Source organism: Oscarella lobularis, chromosome 14, assembly GCF_947507565.1.
Source record: "Oscarella lobularis chromosome 14, ooOscLobu1.1, whole genome shotgun sequence".
Classification (NCBI taxonomy): domain Eukaryota; kingdom Metazoa; phylum Porifera; class Homoscleromorpha; order Homosclerophorida; family Oscarellidae; genus Oscarella; species Oscarella lobularis.
In genome coordinates, this window is record NC_089188.1 from 1661954 (window position 1) to 1683557 (window position 21604).

The 21604-nt window shown below is 48.4% G+C and overlaps 7 protein-coding genes across 8 annotated transcripts; 3 read left to right on the forward strand and 4 right to left on the reverse strand.

Moving 5' to 3' along the window:
• Window positions 1-3: 3 nt before the first annotated feature.
• Window positions 4-1740, reverse strand: LOC136195108 (G2/mitotic-specific cyclin-B3-like). 2 transcript variants are annotated; one of them, XM_065984375.1, is made up of 11 exons: window positions 1734-1740; window positions 1574-1679; window positions 1412-1528; window positions 1199-1358; window positions 1083-1150; window positions 865-1029; window positions 750-815; window positions 549-704; window positions 352-501; window positions 161-291; window positions 4-103 (listed from the first exon to the last, which is right to left on the reverse strand). In XM_065984375.1, the coding sequence occupies exons 2-11, from the start codon at window positions 1622-1624 to the stop codon at window positions 61-63; spliced, it is 1107 nt and encodes a 368-aa protein (XP_065840447.1). In that variant the 5' UTR covers window positions 1625-1679; window positions 1734-1740; the 3' UTR covers window positions 4-60. The 2 variants fall into 2 exon arrangements, with proteins under 2 accessions (XP_065840447.1, XP_065840446.1); XM_065984374.1 differs by lacking the exon at window positions 1734-1740 and having other exon boundaries at window positions 1574-1684.
• A 46-nt stretch (window positions 1741-1786) lies between these two features.
• On the forward strand, window positions 1787-3680 carry LOC136195597 (kidney mitochondrial carrier protein 1-like). The gene is made up of 10 exons (XM_065984979.1): window positions 1787-1926; window positions 2130-2277; window positions 2530-2624; window positions 2682-2767; window positions 2825-2929; window positions 2988-3112; window positions 3163-3223; window positions 3280-3360; window positions 3433-3513; window positions 3567-3680. The coding sequence occupies exons 1-10, from the start codon at window positions 1863-1865 to the stop codon at window positions 3609-3611; spliced, it is 891 nt and encodes a 296-aa protein (XP_065841051.1). The 5' UTR covers window positions 1787-1862; the 3' UTR covers window positions 3612-3680.
• Window positions 3667-5860, forward strand: LOC136195596 (uncharacterized). Its single transcript, XM_065984978.1, has 10 exons — window positions 3667-3740; window positions 3794-3889; window positions 3942-4058; window positions 4114-4269; window positions 4322-4534; window positions 4588-4658; window positions 4796-5211; window positions 5273-5406; window positions 5459-5596; window positions 5648-5860. Exons 1-10 carry the CDS (start codon window positions 3705-3707, stop codon window positions 5759-5761), a joined length of 1491 nt encoding a protein of 496 aa, XP_065841050.1. The 5' UTR covers window positions 3667-3704; the 3' UTR covers window positions 5762-5860.
• Window positions 5802-8735, forward strand: LOC136195595 (uncharacterized). The gene is made up of 13 exons (XM_065984977.1): window positions 5802-5895; window positions 5946-6038; window positions 6091-6219; window positions 6276-6416; window positions 6476-6691; window positions 6744-6802; window positions 6857-7272; window positions 7321-7454; window positions 7505-7645; window positions 7702-7811; window positions 7875-7947; window positions 8010-8145; window positions 8370-8735. Exons 1-12 carry the CDS (start codon window positions 5860-5862, stop codon window positions 8076-8078), a joined length of 1617 nt encoding a protein of 538 aa, XP_065841049.1. The 5' UTR covers window positions 5802-5859; the 3' UTR covers window positions 8079-8145; window positions 8370-8735.
• Window positions 8736-10702: 1967 nt separating this feature from the next.
• LOC136195599 (uncharacterized) lies at window positions 10703-14453 on the reverse strand. The gene is made up of 9 exons (XM_065984980.1): window positions 14324-14453; window positions 14146-14263; window positions 13879-13967; window positions 13694-13823; window positions 12965-13641; window positions 12766-12892; window positions 12606-12703; window positions 12420-12555; window positions 10703-12352 (listed from the first exon to the last, which is right to left on the reverse strand). The coding sequence occupies exons 1-9, from the start codon at window positions 14387-14389 to the stop codon at window positions 10752-10754; spliced, it is 3042 nt and encodes a 1013-aa protein (XP_065841052.1). The 5' UTR covers window positions 14390-14453; the 3' UTR covers window positions 10703-10751.
• Window positions 14454-14536: 83 nt separating this feature from the next.
• Window positions 14537-18116, reverse strand: LOC136195600 (uncharacterized). The gene is made up of 10 exons (XM_065984981.1): window positions 18045-18116; window positions 17885-17986; window positions 17709-17826; window positions 17554-17645; window positions 17333-17462; window positions 16537-17225; window positions 16185-16302; window positions 16033-16130; window positions 15819-15963; window positions 14537-15768 (listed from the first exon to the last, which is right to left on the reverse strand). The coding sequence occupies exons 2-10, from the start codon at window positions 17948-17950 to the stop codon at window positions 14543-14545; spliced, it is 2682 nt and encodes an 893-aa protein (XP_065841053.1). The 5' UTR covers window positions 17951-17986; window positions 18045-18116; the 3' UTR covers window positions 14537-14542.
• A 16-nt stretch (window positions 18117-18132) lies between these two features.
• LOC136195605 (uncharacterized) lies at window positions 18133-21566 on the reverse strand. Its single transcript, XM_065984989.1, has 9 exons — window positions 21511-21566; window positions 21339-21462; window positions 21200-21285; window positions 21007-21139; window positions 20235-20944; window positions 20012-20132; window positions 19867-19955; window positions 19681-19816; window positions 18133-19604 (listed from the first exon to the last, which is right to left on the reverse strand). The coding sequence occupies exons 1-9, from the start codon at window positions 21544-21546 to the stop codon at window positions 18208-18210; spliced, it is 2832 nt and encodes a 943-aa protein (XP_065841061.1). The 5' UTR covers window positions 21547-21566; the 3' UTR covers window positions 18133-18207.
• Window positions 21567-21604: the final 38 nt, after the last annotated feature.

Consider the following 21604-nt stretch of genomic DNA (forward strand, 5'->3'; position numbering starts at 1 on the left):
ACATAGGTGAATTACAAGATCTATTTCACTATTTACACATACAATAATTCGTTCACAGTGTTAAAATTTGTAGGCAGGCAACGTACTCGACCGATAAAACACCCTACAGACAAAAACAATTAATCGATTAATTAGCCCAATTAAATAAATTTAATCTTACTGGTGACTGTATTTCTTTCGTACAACGGAGACGTTCTCCTTGGGCGTTTGTCCCACCAACGCATTTAACTGATGCACACAAGGCATCAGATCCTTTTCGACGTACCCACTATAATGTTCCAATGTGGGACACTGGATAGAAGTGCATATATGTATTAGATAACGTCATCTATTACTTGCCATGATGCGTACCCACGATCCCGCGTTTTTCATTTTCTGAGCAAGATAGAGAGCACTGGCGGCCAATAAGGATGCCTTGTGCTCAATGAAGTCATACTCTTGCAAGGTCAATTCGCAAATGTATCTTGCCAGAGTATGAAGTTCCAAATTTGCCTCAGCCGCCTGCAAATGCAGATTATATACTATATATTATATATTTTGTGCATAACCTGAGCAAATCTTCTTAGAAACCTATAGGCAATCGGAGTGTTTAGATCGTAGCTGAGAACTTTCAGCATCTTTCGTTCAGCTGAAAGAAGTTCTTCGCGAGTATAGGCGTCATCGCATATATAAATAAAATCGTCAACCAATGGAGGTTGCATTTCCTAAAGGAAAATTAAGTGGAATAGTTTTGACTTTGAGATACGTACTTCAAATTTAGATGCAATGAGCATGGCAGCCATGGCAACCAGCTGCAATTGTTCGCGAGGTACAACCTAAATAATTTTTTGAACTAATTAAATACCAATGCGCCGTTGCGCAGACCTCTTTTTCTAAATATCTATCAACGTATTTCACGGATAGATAAAGAGTCTCGTGATACAACTCAAAGCTTTCTTGCACTTCGACCATCCAGTCGATCACTATTGTTCTCAGTTTGATACTAATCAGCGGTTGTCTGTCCATGTATCTTCTAATTTGATTCGCATCCTCCAAAGACAGAAATAGTTTTAATTATTGTATATTATTATTATTAGACGTACTTCTGTGCCTTTCATATGAATAAATATATCTTGGGCGTATTCCGGAGAAAAGAGCGGGTCGTCTGTATCTAATTACAAAATCATCGATTTTAATTATTCAACAAATTATTACATACCATCTATATCCTTATATGGAAGTGGAACCGGAACGGGCAACGTCTCCTCTTTCACCTCGTCTATTCCTTGTAGAGGCAGAGACGAAGATCGACGAGTGTGAGATCTCAAGACGGACTTTTTCGACGCTTGGGGTGCCGACGCCATCTGTTCTCCGCCCGCCTGGAGAGATGTACAGTGCACGTTTTCAATTTTTTGTTCCTTTGCTCGCGTACGTTCGTTAGATTCTCCAAGGCCGCGCGCTTTGGCCTTTTTGCCGCTGCCGCCGCTTTGGATGGACTCGAGACGGCTCGCTTCGTGCTTTTTTTGCCTTTCGGCTCTTGCGATGTCATCTGAACGACGGATCGAGCTGGAGACGCGAGAGCATTACGCTTTACCGTGGTTTTTCTCTGCTGGAAAGTTTCGTCGATCGTCTTTTGAATGCCCATCGCGTCGAAGGAATGATCTACAGCGCCGGGCGAACGCCTTTCAAATCTGAACGCGCTTGAGCTGATTGGTTAGCGACGCAATCACGTGTAAGCGATCGTGTAGGCACACCTTGGCAACGACGCGCACGACTTCACGTGACGGTTCTTCTAGCGCGCGGTTATCTGGAAGTGAATCCTCTTTCCCCCGTGATCAGCGCGTGGACACACGAGAAATGGAAAGGAAGCGTTGCGTAGAATAATGTCGATTCTGAGCTGGAAACCGTTTCTATTCGGCGGAATCGCCTCTGTAACAGCCGAACTCAGTGAGTAGAAACGAAGATTCAAGAGAGAGAAATCTCGAGTCCCCAGTCCCTTCGATCCCCATCGTCCCAGTCAATTTCCTCGGGGTCGAATGGGTTTATTTCGACGCCTGCGAGCCTTTGTATTGACGGGCGACGCCAAGCGACGGCGATACAACGCGAGAACGCTCGTGGAATGCAATCGATTATTTTCTCTTCGCGTGTAGGCACGTTTCCGATCGACACGACGAAGACGCGTCTGATGATACAGGGCCAGGTGGCCGAAGTGGCTCACACGCAACTCAAGTATCGAGGAATGCTCCACGCTATCGTCACGATCTCGAAGGAGGAGAGCGTCAAGGCGCTCTATTCGGGGTGCGTATCGAAAAACGCTGTACTTTTAATTAAGAAATCTATAAAATCGGTTTCCATGACAATGAAGGTCCCGGGGCCGTATAGAGTACCGATTGTTCTCCCAGAATTTTTTCCCTGAGGTGTTTTGGTTTGGACTGAGGGGATACGTTTACCTAATTAGCTCTTAGTGGCCAAGGCACGTGGTCATTTCTCGGGCATACCTTGCTTATCAGGGGGGTGGTGTACTAAGAGCATTCCGTTCTTCTTCACTAGGATTGCTCCTGCTTTGCTGAGACAAGCGTCGTATGGAACAATAAAACTTGGCTGCTATCACGCTTTTAAGAGATCATTAGCAAGAGATCCTCAAGGTATGTGTACCTAATATTAATTCATAGTCCTACGGTTGTTTGTGCTTGTCTTTTCAGATGAGACCTTATTGAAGAATGTTATATCGGGCGTTGCCGCTGGAGCGCTGTCATCTGCGATAGCCAATCCAACGGACGTCCTCAAGGTGAGATAGATGTGAAGTAGGGGACCGAGTTTATTATGTGAATCAACCAACGTCTAGGTGAGAATGCAAGTGAGCGGCGTCAATGCAGCGAATGCAAGCCAAGGAATGATGGCCTCTTTTGCTAACATCTACAAACTGGAAGGATTGAGGGGACTCTATAGGGTGAAACGTCTATCCACGGGCTGAAACTCGTTTAGGAAATTATTCTTTCAATTTTTAGGGCGTTGTTCCAACAGCCCAGAGAGCCGCTGTCGTCGTTGGCGTGGAATTGGCTTTGTATGATTGGACGAAGAGAAGAGCGCTTGCCACCGGTCTATTTCAAGATAACGTTAATACTCATTTTGTGTGAGTTTAGGAGGATAGAGGTTTCCTTGGTCTATATCTGTTCTCTTCAGATGCGCTGCTTTGGCTGGTTTTGCTGGAGCCGTGGCATCAAATCCTATTGACGTTGTTAAGGTATAAGAATAGATAGGGCAGTAATGGAGCGCATAACTATTAGTTTTTCTTACCAGACCCGTATGATGAATCAAAGGATGTTTAAATCGGGTTTAGCGGACACTGTTTATAAGAGTTCCTTTGATTGTGCTATTAAGGTAGGCAATGTCAAAGCAAGCTGTGCAATTTAGGAGTAATTTATTTATTTATTTACTTTATTTATTTATTAGACTGCTCGCAGTGAAGGCTTCTTTGCTCTCTATAAAGGCTTTATCCCTCTTTATTTACGACTTGGACCATGGAATATCATAGTAAGGATTCTATTTCCAGTGAGAGAAACGGTCTATAATTGTTTTTTCTTTAGTTTTTCATTGTGTACGAACAATGCAAATTGGTTATGGATCACTAGAAATTATAATTATTGCCGCATTTATTAACACTTTATACGGGAACGTTCTTACGAATACGGGAACGCGCACTTGGAAGAATCCTTCTGTTTTTCATGGCAGACGAGCCCACTCTTTTGTCGAACAGAACTGTAGGGCTTTTTTGTTTGCTCAACTTGCCTTTGATCGTGCGCGTTTGTCGCAGAGCCTCACCGATTCGCTCGTATCACGTCGAACGGCGTCGAGACGCAGCATCAACAACAGCGAATTGGACGAAAGCAGCGGATACATTGCACTAGAGGTAAATATAATTTGATAGCTACTCGCAATCGAGCCGATTTTCCTTTTTCCAGCTTCCCAGTCCCGGAAGCGGAAATTTCAAAACTCTCGTGAACGGCAGAACAACCGAAGAGGCGTTGGAGAAATGCAAGAAAGAAGTTCTCAGTCCATACCAATTTTTCCTCCGTCTGGTAGGAATATAAAAAAAAGTTCCTATATTTGATTTGAACGTATTCGAATTTTTAGTTGGGATGGCAACCTTGGATTCCTAGCGGCGGAGTGGTGACGTCGTTCAAAGAACGGGGATTTAAATTTCTCAACGTCATTTATCCCATATTCGTCACGTGTCTTTTAATTGCGGGATATTTCACCCAATTCGGAGCCTGCTACAGTCGCGATCATGTACGTGAATTATGGACGGGAATCGTTGTGGTTGTTCTATGCACTATTCTAGCCAATGTATAACATTCCAAATGATTCGGAGGCTGTTCGGGGTCGTTATTGCAACTCGTCGAATGACTTGAACCCGGTCACCAAACGCCCTTTCTGCTCGCACGCCTATTCCAAATACTTGTTCTCGGACATCATTCACTTCATTGGATTTCTCTACGGAATGTACATATTTCGTTGGAGAGAAAATGAAGAGCTCGAAATGCTGATGCAGAAGGTAACAAAAAAAGTGAACGTGCCGCTCCTGTTTATACGTATTTGTTTTCTTAGACTTTTATTCAAACTGGTGGCGGCGATCTTCACTATTACCTGTCACAGAAAAAACTCAGCACAGCCGTTCAGTAAGACACCTACATTAGCAGTTTTAGTTTTCGTGCCACACACCACGTAATATAGTACATACACATATACAGGTACACGCCTTTGTAGAGTTTGCATTGTCTTAGGTCACTCACCCAACACGTACGTTTTTTTATAGAGCCATCTTTTATTCCGGCATCGCGTGGATTTTCGTCAATTTCATCGCAAGCGTTCTCGGTCTTTTCGGTCGTCTCGTCGATTGCACGTGGACCGAGCCGTGGCGTTTGGGATTCGTCTCGTGGATGGACGTCGCGTCGCCCGTGGCGATGTGGATTCTGATCGTCGTCATGTGGATCGGCTTTCTCGCCTTCGATCTCGTCAACATCGCCGTGACGGTCAACTACACGACCCAATGCCAACTCATCATCGTTCTCGTTCGCGGACTCGTGCAGAAAGTTCACGACAAAACGATTACGCTTCAAAACGCCATCAAGGAGTTTCACGAAGCGGGAAAGGCGGTCGACGCGCTCAATCGGCAAATGGCTATAGTGATTTCGATAATGGAATTCAATTTCGTGAGTCACTCTATTTTATGTAAGTACAAGCATTGGGGGGAAAGGGTTCACGTATAAGCGATTATTTTTCTATTTATTAGGCTTGCATTCTTTTTATGTTTTGCGCGACTCTTTTGATCTTCTATCAAACTCCCATGCAGAAGTCTTATTCATTTTCTCGGCCGTATTGGATTTTATACTTTGGACGGCGATCGCCTTATTTCCTGTCATACAGGTAACGCCATAAAGAGCACCGTCGTATTTTTTTTCAAAGCAATTTTTCTTAGGCTGCTCGCGTCACAAGCGCCTGTCAATCGCCAATTAAAACAGCCTTGGAAATCAGGACACGTCCATTCCAGTATCAGGAGACGAAAGACGCCGAATTCGATTCTTTCATTACGTTCTTGAATGCTCAGAACAAGAAGGTAATTGAATTATTTCGATGGGAGTGGTCTGATCTGATGATTTTTTCATAGGCCAAACTGTTTCGTATTCCGGTTGTCAGCCATTACTTGTGGGCGTTGGGAGCAGCTGCTATTTTCGTTCTTCTTCTTCTGGTCGAGCTGGAAATCATAAATGTCGACGTCTAACTTTTTTTTTGAAATACTTTTTCCTGTGTTTTTTGTAGATTTGTTAGCGCACGTTACAAGCTCAGACGTCTTTCGAAACGAAAAACGAACGGCCGATCATGTCGTCGTATCCCGGTGAAAACGGCGAGAAGCAGGTCGAGTGACTATCGCAATCCTCGAATCGCTTGTCGAGCAATTTTATCAGCCTATTCTCCGCTCCGTTCATCGTCGCCCGCTTCCGGCACCATCCTCAAGCTCGGGAAGCGAAATGGACATCGTATCGGGACCCGAAAAAGAGGTGCGCGCCATTAGTCGCTCTTTTCTATTCGCTCGTAGTGCTATTCCTCTAGCATCACATCCCAATTCCGACGCAGCGCCGCCTTCCGTCCCAATCGGAGAATCAAGAGGCCGATCTGTCTCTCGCTTTGGCAACGGCCGCCAATCTCCTCAAACCGATCAAACGATACTTTCTCACTCCGGTAAGCCGAAAAGAAAAATTCGTCATTTTTGATTTATGTATGTGTCTCCATCTTAGTTGGGGTGGCAACCGTGGAATGCGGATTACGAGCAGTCGAAGGCACTGACGATCATCAATTACGTCTATCCCATCCTAATAGCCGGTTTTTTGTGCGCCGGCTACGTCATTCAATTCGGCGCTTGCTACAGCAGAGATCACGTCAGTTCTCATCAAACACACACACGAAAGAAACGAACGATTTTTCATCTTTTTTTTAGCCGATGTATATTTTGGGCAACGTGAGCAAGGAGAGGTATAAGAAATACTGCAACACCTCCAATTCTGTTGATGGATCGTTTCAACCGAATTTTTGTCATCATCCCGTGTCTCATTACCTGTTCTCTGACGCCATTCACTTCATTGTATTCCTATATGCGCTCTACGTTTTTCGGCATAAAAGTGCCTTGGAAGAACTGGCAAGACGAGCCGACGAAGTAAACTAATTAGCAATCTAATATTTGCTATATTAAGTTTTTTTTGATTTAGGCTTGCAGGGCTGCAGCAGGTTATCCAGTTTTTCTAAAAAGTCTAAAGAGTACATTGAGGTTCAGCAAGAAATACAGTACGTTCTAGATATGAACTCTATTGTCTGCTTGCAGATGGATCTTTGTTTCTGGCATCGTTTGGGTGAGTCTCAGTCTGACGTCCGGCATTTGCGGCGTGCTCGGACGCATGATCGATTGCACGTGGAGCCCCAATTGGAATCCGGGCTACAGCTCGTGGATGAAGGCCGAGAAACCGGCGCGAATGTGGCTCGCCACCGTTTTCATGTGGATCGGATTTCTGCTATTCGACGTGGTGAACGTCGCCGTGACAATGAGCTACGCCATCCAGTGCCAAACGATCATCGCCACCATACGCTGTGCCAACGTCAAAGTCAAAACGAACGTGCTGCCTTTGGAAGAGGCGGTGAAGGAATATCACATGACGGGCAAGGCGGTCAATAAACTCAATAAGCAAATGTCCGTGGCCGTTTCAATTGCAGAATTCAATTTCGGCAATCACACCATATTATGTAAGACGACTGATACTAGAGTCATTCCCATTACGTTTTTTTTTCTAGCTGGATATGCGCTGTTTGATTTGGTGTCCGATTTCTCAACGCTGTCGAGTAACACTACCAAGGGTCTCTTTATTTTCTCGACTATCACAAGCTTTTGCCTTTGGTTTTTCATCGCTCTGGTGCCGTTTGTGCAGGTGCAAGTGCGAGCGACGTGGAGTTTGTTGACTCGTATTGTTTTTCTAAGGCTATTCGTTTGTCCAATGCGTGCAAGTCGCCCGTCAAATTGGCGACTCAATTGAAAACGCGCATTCAGAGGGAACACCAGGATACTCCTGTTGATGAAATCGATTCGTTTCTTCTTTTTCTCAACGGGCAAAATAGAAGGGTAAGAAAAGTGCGTTGATCTGTTTACTAAGACTCGAGCTTTGTTTGGGGTTAAAGGCTAAATTGTTCGGCGTTCCTATCATTGGCTACTACATCTACGGATTTTGTGCTGTTGTCCTGTTTGCCATTCTACTCAGCATTGAATTTATCGCTCTTCCTCTTGACTGGTAAATCCGAGTACCTTGTTTCCTATGTGTTTCTTCAATTTCTTGACATATTTGATATTTTAGCGAGAAGTTTAATAACATTAATCCGTGCGTCACAGCTATCCGGGCGTGTCTCCACCGACTCCACGTGGCAAAGGTAAGCAGCCTCGCTTTTATGAATCCTTTTCCCTTTTGCTCGCAATTCTTCGATCGAGGTAGATACTTGCTCCTCGGGGCCTTCACAGAGATGATCGCAGAGAGCGTGGCAAACCTTGGGGGCCCCGTTAGAGAAACTGACTGGATATTTGCTCCTTCGACAGAAGAGACGACGACAAAAGACGACGAAAAGCAGACGGTGAGATAGTCTAAGCATCAGTCGACTCTCCGTAAACTGTAACCGACGCGCCGCCGTCGTGCATGGACGGGTTCCCCTTCGCGAATTGCTTGCACCGTACTGTGTACAGTACGTACGAAATATTCAGCGTACTGTCATTGCGCGTAACATAAAATCGATTGATCCGTCGGCGTAAAACGTCTGCGGTCTCCCAGTGCGAAGATGCTGACTCTCTTTTGTTTTAGATCGACGCGCCCAGGCACACATCATTGCCAATCGTCATCTAGAGGACACTAGGGAGGGCTATCTTTTCTCCTTGCGTGATCAATTGGCAACGTCTCGGGGGTCTGGCAGGACGGGTGGTCAGCAGACTGCTCGGATTCCGTTCCTCTTCATCCTGTCAGCTCTATGTGTGCGTGTCTCCATTGGGCTCATGATGGAGGTTGTTGCTTGAAAGTGAAGAGAAGAAGACTTTAGAGTGGTCTCTTTTTTTTGTAGCTTTTTCTGTAATTTGTAGTAGGCGCATAATACACGCGCGCGCACGCTTGGGGCTTTGTACGCACAGCAACGTAGGTGTGCTGGGTGGTGTGCTGTGTGTTCAAGGCCCCCCCCCCCCCCCCCCCCCCCGATGCAGACAATATAACGCGCGTTTTCTTGTAGAGAAAACGTGCGTTATCGTTTGCCAAGTCGCACTCTCGCATGGACGTGTCTTTTTAACAGAAACTTTATTAAATAAAATTTGAAAAAGTCCCGGATGTTCAAAACAAAAACAAGCAGAGTTTCCCCTCTCCTCCATCCACCCCCTCGCCCAAACGGGTAAGGCCAGGTGGGCACCTGCTATGAGCCAAGGGCTCGTGGGGTCACTCCATACTCCCCCGCGGAGGGTGAGCCCGTTTAACCTCCTGGCTCCGAGCCTTGGACTGTGAAAGTGGCAGCTGGGATGTCAGTCCACTCACAGGTGCAATTCCAAGGGGCGTCACTGTCATTACCCGCCAGTGCCCTGCCTTACACGGGGAGGCGCTCTATAGCCTCTGCAGAGGTACGGCCTATTTATCGCTCTTGGCCACAGAGGGATGGCTGCGTCTGCCTCGTCGGATTGGGGGAACGACTACACGACAAAACAATTGACGAGGAGATCAATGACAAATTACCTTCAATTCAAGGATGACTTGAATAGTGGTGGAGCAACGCACGACCCGCCCGCGATTGTCCCTCCCTTCCTCTAGTGGCCGTTTCACCAGTACATATTCCGTCGGCTATCACCTAGTCGCCGCTCTCTACGTCTTCGTACATAGTACAATCGGGCTTCCACGACGGAAACGAAGGCACGAAATGGCTCATCACAAGAACGGCGACCGCAACGGCAAAGAGCACGTCGTCGGCACGAGAACGTTGCAATCAAACACTTATGTTGACGAAAGACGTTGGTTGTTCGCCGACTCCTTTGAAGTCGTCGGCGTCCCCAGAACGACGACAAGCGATTGACGTTGGAGAGGGCTCCGCATTGAATTTCGACGCGCGAAGACGACAACAAAGTGCCCATCGGCGTCGACGAGTCAGAGACGGAGAAGTCAGACCCGGCTGATGAGGCGGCAGAAGTCCCACGCATTTATGAATGAGAGCAGAGATTGAAGATTGAAGATGCGTTGTTCGATGCACCTATCAAACCACAAGAGACAACATATTAATATTCTCTATATCTAGACGTTAGCCTTCGGGGTAAGGGATTCTGACGAGGAACGTACACATTGAGAACAGCCCGCTACCAATTGAAACTGCTACTGTATGCCTCATGAGAACTGTAAAAGTGGGTTTCTTCAACGACAATGCAGTGTTGCCCGTGCGAAACTGTATGAACAAACCCACTTTACAGTTCTCATGATATGAGGCATAACGGGTACGGCACGGTTCTCCTAAAAAACGGTTTCCGGCGATCAGAGAGTCGCTTTTTCTATCGCGAAAATTCGAACTAGAGAGCCAAAAAGAACGTTTTTTACTTCGCGTCTTTTTTTTTTGTTGCCGTCACTCCCAGCTGCGTAGAATGCGTGGATGAGATATCGCTGAACGCTGCACAGGCAGAAGAAGCGCGAAACGCGTCCACTGCGTGAGATGTCAAGTCGACGAGCGACGTTTCGCTGATGCCGTCATCGGTGCCGCAGAAGGCAATGCCGTAACGCGACAAACGCAGCTAGAATACGCCGCATTTCTAACCCAACTGTCCGCATGCGCAAACGAAAAATCACGTGCCTTCTGATTTTCGTCATGTACCTATGGTTTTTCACCTAAAAACCATTATAGTTCATTGTCTAATTTTGAGGAAAAACAGTGAACTATAATAGTTCGCGACCAATTTTGGATGAAAAACCATAGCTAAGGCCAGAGAACGGGCGAAACAGTTTTAGGGCCAGAGAACGGGCAAATTAGTTTTAAAACTAAATCGCCCGTTCTCTGGCCTGAAAACTAATTCGCCCGTTCTCTGGCCTTAAAACTAAATCACCCGTTCTCTGGCCCTAACGGTCCACGGCCCAAAATCAACCAAAACCGTGAACCACTTTCTCGGCGACGTTGTTCATGCGCGTGCGAACAAACGCAAGCGTATTTTTAACTAAGCTAGTAAATATGTTATGTTACAAAACCTTCAGCTTGAGTCCTAAGACGCTTTCAATTCGATCGGCTCGATCAAAACCAGCACGAATCATTGCAGCCAACATTGGCGCCGGCACGTTGTCAGTGATATCGCTGGAAAAGGCGTGCCATTCCACAATTGCTTTCAAAAGTCTCCGTACTTCATCGCTACTCAGACAATTCAAATGAGTAACTTTAGCTTCAACCTGTCGAGCGGAAGCCTCAGGCTGAGAAGGCGGCAGTTGGCTGATGCGTTCTTCCCTTAGCCAATTCCCAAATGCAGTCAAGTTTCTCAACGTCTCGTCGATTTTCAAAATCTCTTCTTCCTTGCCTGTTATAGCCTTTTCGAGTGCCGTCTTCACGGAAGACGGCACGTTTGGTGTCTCGCAGGCTTTTTGCAAGTGGCCTAATTCCTCTTTGGCTTTTGACAGTTCGTCCGTTCGAGTTCGAAGAGTTTTATCGACGCGTTCTAGTAAGGCAAGAGAGTCGGCAACACTAGAGACGCTGCACGTCTCGAGAGAGACCGTCGTTCCGTCGTCAAGTTCTATTGGACTGCTCTCAATTGAATGCGTGGAAGCACAGGACAGTCCAACTGACTTTTCACTCGAACTTCGTTCCTCGAACTCCTTCTCTTCGTCACTCGATACCTCTTTTTCCCCCTCGTCCAGAGTCTCTTTCTCGTTCTCGAAACTTGCCTCCTCTACGTCCTCTTCCCTGTCTCTTTCCTCCTCGTCAAAAAAGTCGTCCTTTTCTGACGTCGAGTCGCTCTTGTCCTCCTTCTCCTTTTCGTCGTCGTCTCTCTTCTCCTCGCCGTCATCCTCGCTATCGCTATCGCTTTCGACGACACGTACTCTTCGCTGATCATTACTACTGTCGGTGCCGTCGTCGCCGCCCTCTCTGCCGCGTCCCTCGTTCTGCTGCATCATTCCCATCAGCATGCTCATTAAATCGCCGCCGCCACCGTCGCCGCCGCCTCCACCGATCAATCCCACATACGCCGACTCGGGTCTAAACTCGCTCAACGCGTTGTCCACCTGCCAAATGCAGAGCTCGTGCAGCCGATTCAACTCGTTCTCCGTCAGACTTCGCTTGCACGCCTCGTCGACGAGCCCCAGTACGCGTTCGTGAACGTCCATGAATTCGACGCTGAAGGCGTCGTACGGCACTTTGCGTCCGTCGCCGTTGTGGAGATACGACTCGCACTGTTCCGGCTCGAACATCGATCCGTGCGACGTGTATCCAATCAGAGCGAAGAGATTTTGGAAGAACGATAGAAGACGAATTGCCGGCGTGTTGGGCATTTCTTGGATGAACATGTCGATGATTTCTTCGAAGAAGTCCGACAGCTCGCTTCGCTCGCCGTGTCGATCGCCCGTTCGAAGATATTTGAGCGTTTGCTGTCGAATCGTGCCCCAGAATCCTCGCAATCGAGTGCCGCTCTTTAGAACGTTCATTTTCGTCGCGAGCGCTTCGACGGCGGCGAAACTCGCCACGACTTCCGCTTCGACGACGCTGAAGAATTGAGATGGCGTGTAGAGGGCAAGAAAGCAGATGCGAAAGCGCAGAATGTAGCCGAGATAGACGACCTGGGATGCTCTGTCGCCTTACAGAGGGGGAGGGAGAAAAAAATCAATAATTATTTAATGATTTTTTATTAACCGTTTACTAACCTATCGTGTCTATAGGTCGGCGACAGCAAATATCTCCCTTTGCCATAATGACGTCGTTTTTTACGAGTCGTAAAAAATATTGCATAACCGGTTTGCTTCGTTCCTGATCGCGAAGAATCATCGAACCGGGATACGTCTAAAAAAACGAACCATGATGATTATCATATCAAGGAGCATTGCACCGACCTCCGCAATCGCCGGCGGAACGTCCTCGTAGCCGAGCAAATAGATGACGGTCAAGGCGAGACGAGATTTCGAAGCCAAAACGGCGACGTGTTCACTATCTTAATTAAAACCAACCCACGGTATCTCTCCCTCCCCCCAATTCAAAATTACGAGCACTCACTTTTGATTGCCGCCGAATGATGACTCGAGAAGTCGACGTCGCGTTGCAAGACGTCGGAAACGAGCGTGTACAACGCTTGAATGTAGCGCAGATAGAGAAGAGGACCGCCCTCTCGCTTGAGCTCCGTCTAATTAATGAAAAAAAAAGAAAATCGCTTGCCGATCTTTTGATATAACAACGACGTTCTCTCTCTCTCTACCAATAGTCGACGAAGGCTCTTCGTTCGACCGTCGACGCCCGATTGCAACGTTCTCGGCTTCAACGAGCCGAACGACTCCGAACGAAAGTGAGTCAGCATGTTCTGCGCTTTCCATCGGCAGACGTCGTACAAATTTCCGGCGAATTCGTCGGCAAATTCCGACAGAATCGCGCACGTTTCGTCGACTCTTCGACCGTATTCGCCGGTAAAAACGTCGCTTCCCAAATCGGCGATCAGCGTCCGATAGGCGGGATACAAGTCCAAGGCAACGCGATCCTGTGCGCGAGCCAAAGCGTAGAGCACAAACATCGTCTTGGACGCGTACTTCATGACGACTTGCAGATTCGAAGGAACGACGCTTTTCAGTTCATTGGATACGGCATCGAAAAAGGCCAATATAGCGCTCTCCAGCGATTCGTCGGAGCAGCTCTTCCCTTCGCTGTATACGTAGCGAACGATCTTGTCCTTGACGTTATCCCACTGGGTTCGACTGCCGCTCTCCGGTAGCATGACGCACAGCCTGTCGGCTGCCGATTCGATCGCTTCGATTGAGAAGAGGATTCGGCTGCCAAGCGACGGAAAGAAATATTTGTTGTAATCGTCGTTCGCCGCCGTCAGTCCGAGAAGCTCGAAGAGCGCGTGGTACGTAAGGTAGATCGCCGAAAAACCAAGGTTAGCTAAATGTAAAGACGTTGGGGAAGGGGAGCCCCTCTGAGGTACTTGGACTACCGTCATCTGGGAGGGGTCGAGCTGCAAGTGGATCTCGCTGATGAATATATACGGCATTGGCAGTCAGTTCTGCAAATGCCTTCAGCGAACATTTATTGCTACGAAGGTCGTCGATAGAGACGCCGTTACTCTGCGCGCAAAGAAAGCGATTCACTGAGTTAGATCGCTGAGGAGGAAGCGCTTACGTCGCCATCATTCTCCGTAAATCCTAATAGGCAGAGAAGATGCTGTCCCACCTCGGTCTGTCGGGTCACATTGCTGTAGATATCACCAGCTGAAAGAGGCAAGAATATTATAAGGGTCCTCATGCAATACAGTTATATCTAGATGGTAGCTGGCCAGGATTTTTGACTGAGTTACCAGTTAACTTAGTAAAGACACCCCAATTTTTTTAAAGATTGAATCCTCTCCCGTGATCTGACGCCTCAACGTTGGCTCTAGAAATACTTTACTTTTAATGAATGAGATTCTGTGTCCTCCCAGGGATCGTATCATTGTCACGCCGACGCAACGAACGAGTGCAACGAAGCGGCGATAGTCCAGAGACCGGCATTGCTTCTGAAACTCGGTCTGCGCATCAAAAAAAATGGAACTATCGAAACGATCGCTCTCACGGTAAAATGACAATACCAGCGTTTCGCTAATGACGAGTTTTGCCGCTGCTAAAGCCTGTCTTTCCTCGCTCGGGGCCGCCATATCGAAAGAGGTTCCCCTCCCTCTAAGTGCGTTTTCCCAAGTTCACGTGATGAACAGCCCGATTCCCCGGACAATCGAAAAAATTTAGAAGAAATCTAGAGACACCAAAAAAATGCGGTGTGATATTTACCTAATAACTCGTACGTCTTTGCCTCAGTCGTCACGTTCCCGACATTGGAAGACGGTTCGCTTCATTTCAGTCAAGACAACAACATCACAACGACTCCTTTGCCATTCCATGATCGCCTCTACAAATCGTCCCACATCTTCCAACGTCAAGTCGGTCAAGTGAAGCTGCTCCCGCCATTGCGACGACGATAACTCCTCGAGTCGACTCACAAGAACGGCCCTCTTCTTTCTCGTTTCATCGAGAGCCGTTTCCATCGCCGTCTTGATGACGACGTCACGCGGCGAACTTTCTAACGCCGCCTCCAGTTTCATAATGTCCTCGTCGATTGTCACCAAATCGTTGTTGAGGGTTTTGACGACGTCGCACTCTGCCGCCAAATCGTCGTTTTTGATTATTGGCTCCGGATCCTTGCATTCCTTCTCCTCATCTTTCTTCTCGGCAACAGACTCCACGTCGTCGTCGTCGTCGTCGTCGTCGTCATCGTCGTCGTCGTCGTCGTCGTCCAACAGCGGGGACGACGACGAGGACGGAGACAAAGAAATGGACGGTAAGCCTCTCTCGCCGGCTTCCTCTCCCTGACGACCCTCCGCATTATACTGTCGAAGCAACCGACCGAACAACTCCATCATTGAGTCGTTTGATTTCTCGGGAAAACCGTCGACGACAAAATGACTCAAAAAATGATCCGCCTGCCACTCGCATCGCCTGTAGAGCTGCTCGATTTCGTCGCGACTCAACGTACGTTCACTCGACGCTTGAACTGTCTCCAAGACGTTGCGATTGACTCCCATGAATTCGTCGGTGAAACCTTCGGACGGGAAACGCAAGCAATTTTGCAAGTAGGTCTCGCAGTAGCGACGCTGAATGATGTCGCCGCGATGCGTGATGCCCGTCAGGACGGCAAGATAATAGGCAAACAACCAAATACGACACACCGGAATGTCGGGAAGTTCTTTCAAAAACGCATCTAACGATTGAGTTATTGCGTCGATTAAGCTGTCTCGAGCGCTTTCGTTGCTTCGGCTGATGTATTTCAAAATCTTCTGCTTTGTCTCGCTCCACGCGCGTCTCGTCTCGCTCCCCGACGCCGCTATTTTCAATTTGACGGCAATTGCATCGATGGCGGCAAACGATTCCTCGACGAGCGACTGAACGGCGGTGAGATATTCGATGGGCGTGTGACAGGTAAGCAAGTAAACGCGAAGATATGCGTGATAGGCCATATAGGCAATCAGCGACGTGTTGTCATCTGATGGTCAAAGAATAAGAGACGCGCGGAGAAAATGTTTCCTCTCGTACCTATTGTTTTGATGGGCCGGTGTCGCGCGGCGGGATCGCCTCGATTGGGCAATACCATACCCATTCGTTTGGCGTGACGCAAAAAGAATTCCATGACCGGACGAAACTGTGGATAGTCCCGAACGAGCATGACGTCGGAGACGAGCTAGAGAACGAGAGACAAATCGCGCTACGTTAATTAACTAAAAGGAGAGAGAAGGCGGCGACTGCAGACCTCCACTATAGGCGCTTTCGCCTCTTCGAAACCGAGGAGATTGAGCGTCTTTTTCGCGGCGTTCGTTTGGGACGAAAGCAGAACAAAACCGCGCGTTCCTAAACATCATAACGTACGAATCGAAGTACAAGAAATAGCTCCGACTGTCCGACCTGTAATGTCGCACATGGCAATTGCCCCGTCCGTGCGAACGGCCTCCTCGACTCTGGCGTACACGGACCGAACGAACCATCTGTAAGTGTCGGCAGCAACCCCATTTTCAATTTCTTTCTACAAGAAAGAAGAAAATAAAATCAATTTTTTTGAACAAAACAGAAGGGACAACAAGCATTTTTCAAATCAGAAACTTCACGGTGAACATTTACGGTTTAGTATTTCACCGTGAACAATTGTGGTTTAAACAAGAACACCGATTATAAACCCCGTTCTTGCACTAGGAGACTTTGCTACATCGTACGTACTCTATTCGCAATGCGAACGAGCTAAACGCTCCCTCCTTTTTACCATAAGCAGACACAATTCCGTCTGTCGACGTCGCATCTCCGCTTCGACTGCCAACGAAGCGACGTCGACGACGTCCGCCTTGAAACGCGTCAGCACGTTCTCCGCCTGCCAGACGAGCAGGCCGTACAATCGACCGAGTCGCGGCCCGCTCAACGACATCCTCAACGTGCCGACAACGACGCTCATCGTCTCCTCGTACTCGTCGTCGAAACAGCGACGCGCGAGCTTCATGTCGTCGACGGCGGAACGATACGAAAACGACGATTCGGGCGTGACGAACTCCGGCAAGTTGAAGACGTCGCGCGTGATGACGAGAAGGCCGGAGACGCTGAGGATGAAACGGCAAACGCCGACGAGAGATGGAGACGACGACAAGTCAAGTTCCGTCTCCGTCATCGTTTGAAACATGCCGTTCAGGTCGGCGTAGAGGTCGCTGAAGTCGCCGCCGGTTTTTCCTTCGCTGTGCACGAAAGCGATTATTCTCCGCTTCAGCGTTTCCCACTTGGATCGAATCTTGCTGCTATCCGATTGCGCAATGCCGAGGAGTCGGCATGCCGTCTCGACGGCTTCGAGACTGTAAAAGAGTCTGCAGCCGACGTAGGGCAGCATCATTTCGGCGACGGCGAGTAGAAGAGATATTTCAATGTAGATGTGATAGAAGAGATAGACGACGACAAAAGCCGGATCGGCTGTGAGAGAGAAAAAGAGAAAGACTTGACTATACTGTATATATCCACATCGATGTCTTAGGATTTCGAGCAATACAGACAAAACGGTGGTGGAATTTGTGTCGTACCGTTTTCCTGCAACGGTTCGCGGCCACGTGGATCGCCGCTGTGAATGAAGACGTCGTTGAAAGAGATCTCGGTGAACGCCTTGAGAACCGACTTGCTGCTGCGATAGTGTTCGATTTCATACGACTTATCCTGCTCCAGCAAATAACCAAATAAATAAATAAATAAATAAATAAATAAATAAATAAATAAATAAATAAATACAAACGTATCACGTACGCACCTGAGGATTGTGAACATATCCCAAGAGGAATAGTAGATGGTGACCTAATTCCTTCACTTTTTCGTTCTCTTCCAAAAATAGATTCAGAAAGCCTATGCAGAGGATATAAGCAGTGCTCTAGAGTAACAGTGTACTGTATTTGATTCGATGCTGACTTTCTTTGACTCGAAGCGAACTGTAGCCGGAAGCTTGGAGAGCTTTCAAGCTGACGTAGCGAATCGGACGTATAAAACTGCGATATAATAGACGAGACAGGTGCTTCTTTAGCTCCTCCTACAGCAGAAGCAGGAGAAAACGTCGTCAAACAAGCGACGAAAGTCACTTTTCCTACCGTTATTTCCGAAATGACCGTTTTCGCTGCATCGATGGACTCTCGAGACTCTCTTTCTTGGTCCATTCAGTAACGCCAAGTTCGCGGCGTTGCTTCGGAATTCTACGCAGTAGAAACGCCTTTACTTCCTGAAACATACCACGTCGCGCATTCGTCATACTATATTTCGAGTGCAGATCGAATTGGCGTTCGCATTGACGTCGAAAACGAACGAATCGCAACAGTCGACAGTGCGCATGTCAAGCCAATGTCCCTGCATGACGTCATCATATCCATCCTCTCTCTCGGTTATAAAAATTAAAAGAAAATATCACCTCCAACACCTATTCAATTTGTTTGAGAATTGAATTCCGCACTGCATCCAATGGCACCTTCATTTCCCGTCCCAGTTTCCTTAGAACATTACCAGGCAAAATATCAGCCATTTCTCTGATCAAATCAACCCGATGCGTCACCAGTGCAGGAAACTTCAACGCCAAATCATAAATCTCGTCTTCGCGAAAGTCGTCGAGCCGAGAATAGGCGCCAATACGCTCTCGAAGCTTTCTCGCGCACTCGACACACCGCGCCAAAAGCGTCGAACTCTTACGAATGCTCTCGCATCGTTCGTTCTTCGCCTTCGTAAGAGCATCGCACACTAACTCCAGATCCGTCGTAGACAGGCTCGCGTCCAATTCGGATATCTCCTCGACCAGCGTCGCAACGGATAAATTCACATTTTCGATTTCCTGATCGAGACGTTCCACGGAAGCGCAAATCCGCTCGTCGCCCAATCGCACGGCAACGTCAATGGGATCCTCGTCGACGTGCGTCGACAAATATTCGACGATATCGAGCGACGACAATAATAATAGCGAATCGTCCTTCTTTTCGCTTTCATCTCGTTTCTCTTCGTCTCGTTTCTCCTCATCTCGTTTCTCTTCGTGATTCCCGTCATCGTCGTCGTCGTCATCGTCGACGTCGTCGTCGTCGTCGTCGTCGACCTTCGTCACGGAGAGTCGGCTCGCCGCCGCCGCATCCGACGACAAACTCAATCCGAGACTCGTCGCGCGTGCCGTCAGCGTGCCGTCGCCGCCGCCGCCGCAGCCCTCCAAATCGAACGCCTCCGGACGAAAGTGCGACAAAATGTTATCCGCCTGCCAGACGGTGAGCTCGTAGACGCGACACACGTCGCCGTCCGTCAACTCGTTCGTCGTCGACTTTCGAACGAGATCGCGCAGCGTCTCGTTCGTGCGCCAATACTCGTCGGAAAACGATCCGACGACGAGCGAGTCCGTCGTCGATATGTACGTGCGCGACGCGCGATCGTCGAGCATTTCGGCCGACGACGTGATGCCGACGACGGCCGACATGTTCTGCGCGTACGACATGAGACGAACGAGTCGAAAAGGAAGAAAGGCGCCCAGTTCCAGTGCAATTGCGTCGGCCACGTTCGACAATTCGCTGTGAACGGTGAATCGTCGTTCGGCTCGACGCTGCACCGTCGTCGTCCTATTGACGTACTTCTGGACGTTCTGTCGCGCCGTCGTCCACGTCGAGTGCGCGACGCTGCCCCGGTGCAAGACGCCGAGACGATCGACGAGCGCTTCGACGATTTTGATGCTCGCCAATACTTCGTCGGCGACGCGAGAGACGACGTGGGCGGCGGTGTGGAGACAGAGTAGGTCGAGACGCAAGCGTAGATGATAGGCCAAATAGAGGACCAGCGTCGGAAAATCGTCTGAGGAGAAAGAAAGAGAGAAAGAAAGAAAGAGAAAGTATGCTGTGTCAGTATTTTATACATGTCTTTGGCTTACGTATTGTGTCGATAGGCCGAAATCGCGCCGGGTCGCCTTGCGTGTGCAAGAGCGCCGATTCGGCAGCGAGATCCACGAATCGTTGCAGCACGGGCTTGCTTTTGCTGTAGTTGTAGAGATACATGGAATAAGGCATCTGTGTAGCATTATTCGCTATGAAAAAGAGAAGAGTCGACAGCTACGTACCCTGTCTGTTTCATCGAAGCCAAGACGACGCATTATCCCGAGTGTCATGTCAGACGAATCGGCAGAGACGACGGCAAACGTTGATTCTCCTATACACACACACATTACGATGCAACGTCAGGATTCCATTCGCTTCTAAACAAACGTTTATTGATGCAACGGTTCTGCGGAGCACCGTCCGACAGCAGAATCTTCTCGACGGCAAAATGAATCACCCTGACAAACGCGTTGTACTTGACAACGCCAACGGCCTCCTTTAAAGCTTTCTATATAACAGACATGTGTGTAAAGACTAGGTAATAATCAAAGAGCAAGAGACTCTAAGATTCTCTGCTGTTTGTAAGTGGATTAAGTCCAAAAGAACTCACCAATTGTTCGGTCATTGCTTCAATACGTTCCGCCATAGTCGTCGCATCCTCCTCCGAGCTCTTTTCGCTGACTGACATAGGCCACGTCGCCACTTCGTCGCCTCTTGGGCAATACTCGCTCACAATGTTCTCCATCAGCCAAACGGCGCTCTTGTGCGCCGCATCGATGTCCACGTCATTAAGCGACTGATCGATGGACTTCTCCACGAGCGCGCCCAACCGATCCAACGATTCGACGAAACGCGCACTAAACGCGGTTCGATCGAGTTCAGACGAAGTTCCCAGGTACGTCCACGCGTCCGATCCCGACAGCATGCGCCCGTCGCTCGTTATCGACACCACCGCTTGCATGTTCTGCAAGTACGACCAAAAGCAGTGGCTCTCTTCCGAAATCATGATGACGTGATGACGAAGACTGTCCGCTATCGATCCGATAACGACGTCTATTTCTTCTCGACCGTAACCGACGCCGTTCAATGTCACGTACGATCGCACTTTCTCGGCGACAACTTCGAAATTTCGTCGCGTCGCGCTGCCCGGTTTCATGACGTCGTCGACGAGACGCGGCGAGGTCAGTTCGATGGCACGAAAACTAGCGTCGACGTCGGACCGAATATCCTCAAAATGATAAGAGTCCGTGGTGAAGATCAAGAGTTGCAAATTGATGTAGAGATGATAGGCGAGATAGAGCGAAACTTCGGCCGTCGTCGCTATACGGAAGTCAAATATTTAATTATTAATTAATTAATTAGATCCGATGGCTCGGCCTTGCCGTCGTCTGGGAGCGGTTCTTTGGCCTTGGGATCGCACTTGCAGACGCGCAACTCTTCGCAGGCTAGTCGCAGAAAAAGTTTTCCGGTCGGCACGTGCGATTCGTAGTCCTTCATCACCATTAGTTGGTGATGCTGTAAAGAATACAATAGAGAGAGATGATCTTCATGAAGCCATTGTGCTGTGCTCTGTACCTCGGGAACGGGTTCGTATCCTAGTGTTCGTAGAAGATGAACGGCCTTGTCGGCGCGAATTGCAACGTTTGCGTACTTTTCGTCGCCTGCGAATGGAAACTATTTTCTAACGATTATCGCGCGTCGTCTCGGTTCGCGCCTGTGTGAAAGCCGCGAAATGTCTCCTTCTGTCCTTTCGACTCCAGAAGACTGAATACGTGAAGGTGGAGCATTCGCAGGAGAAGACGATAGTCGAATCGTTCCACGGACTCGCGAATCGACTTCTAGATGCATCCGATGTTTATTTAGGAGAACTAGATTCGTAATCTTGCCAGAGTAGCGGCTAGTTCTGCTTTCGTGCCGTCCATTAGCGAGGCGGAAAAAGAAACCTGAAACGAGAGCGCATGCGTAACGAATCAGGGACTT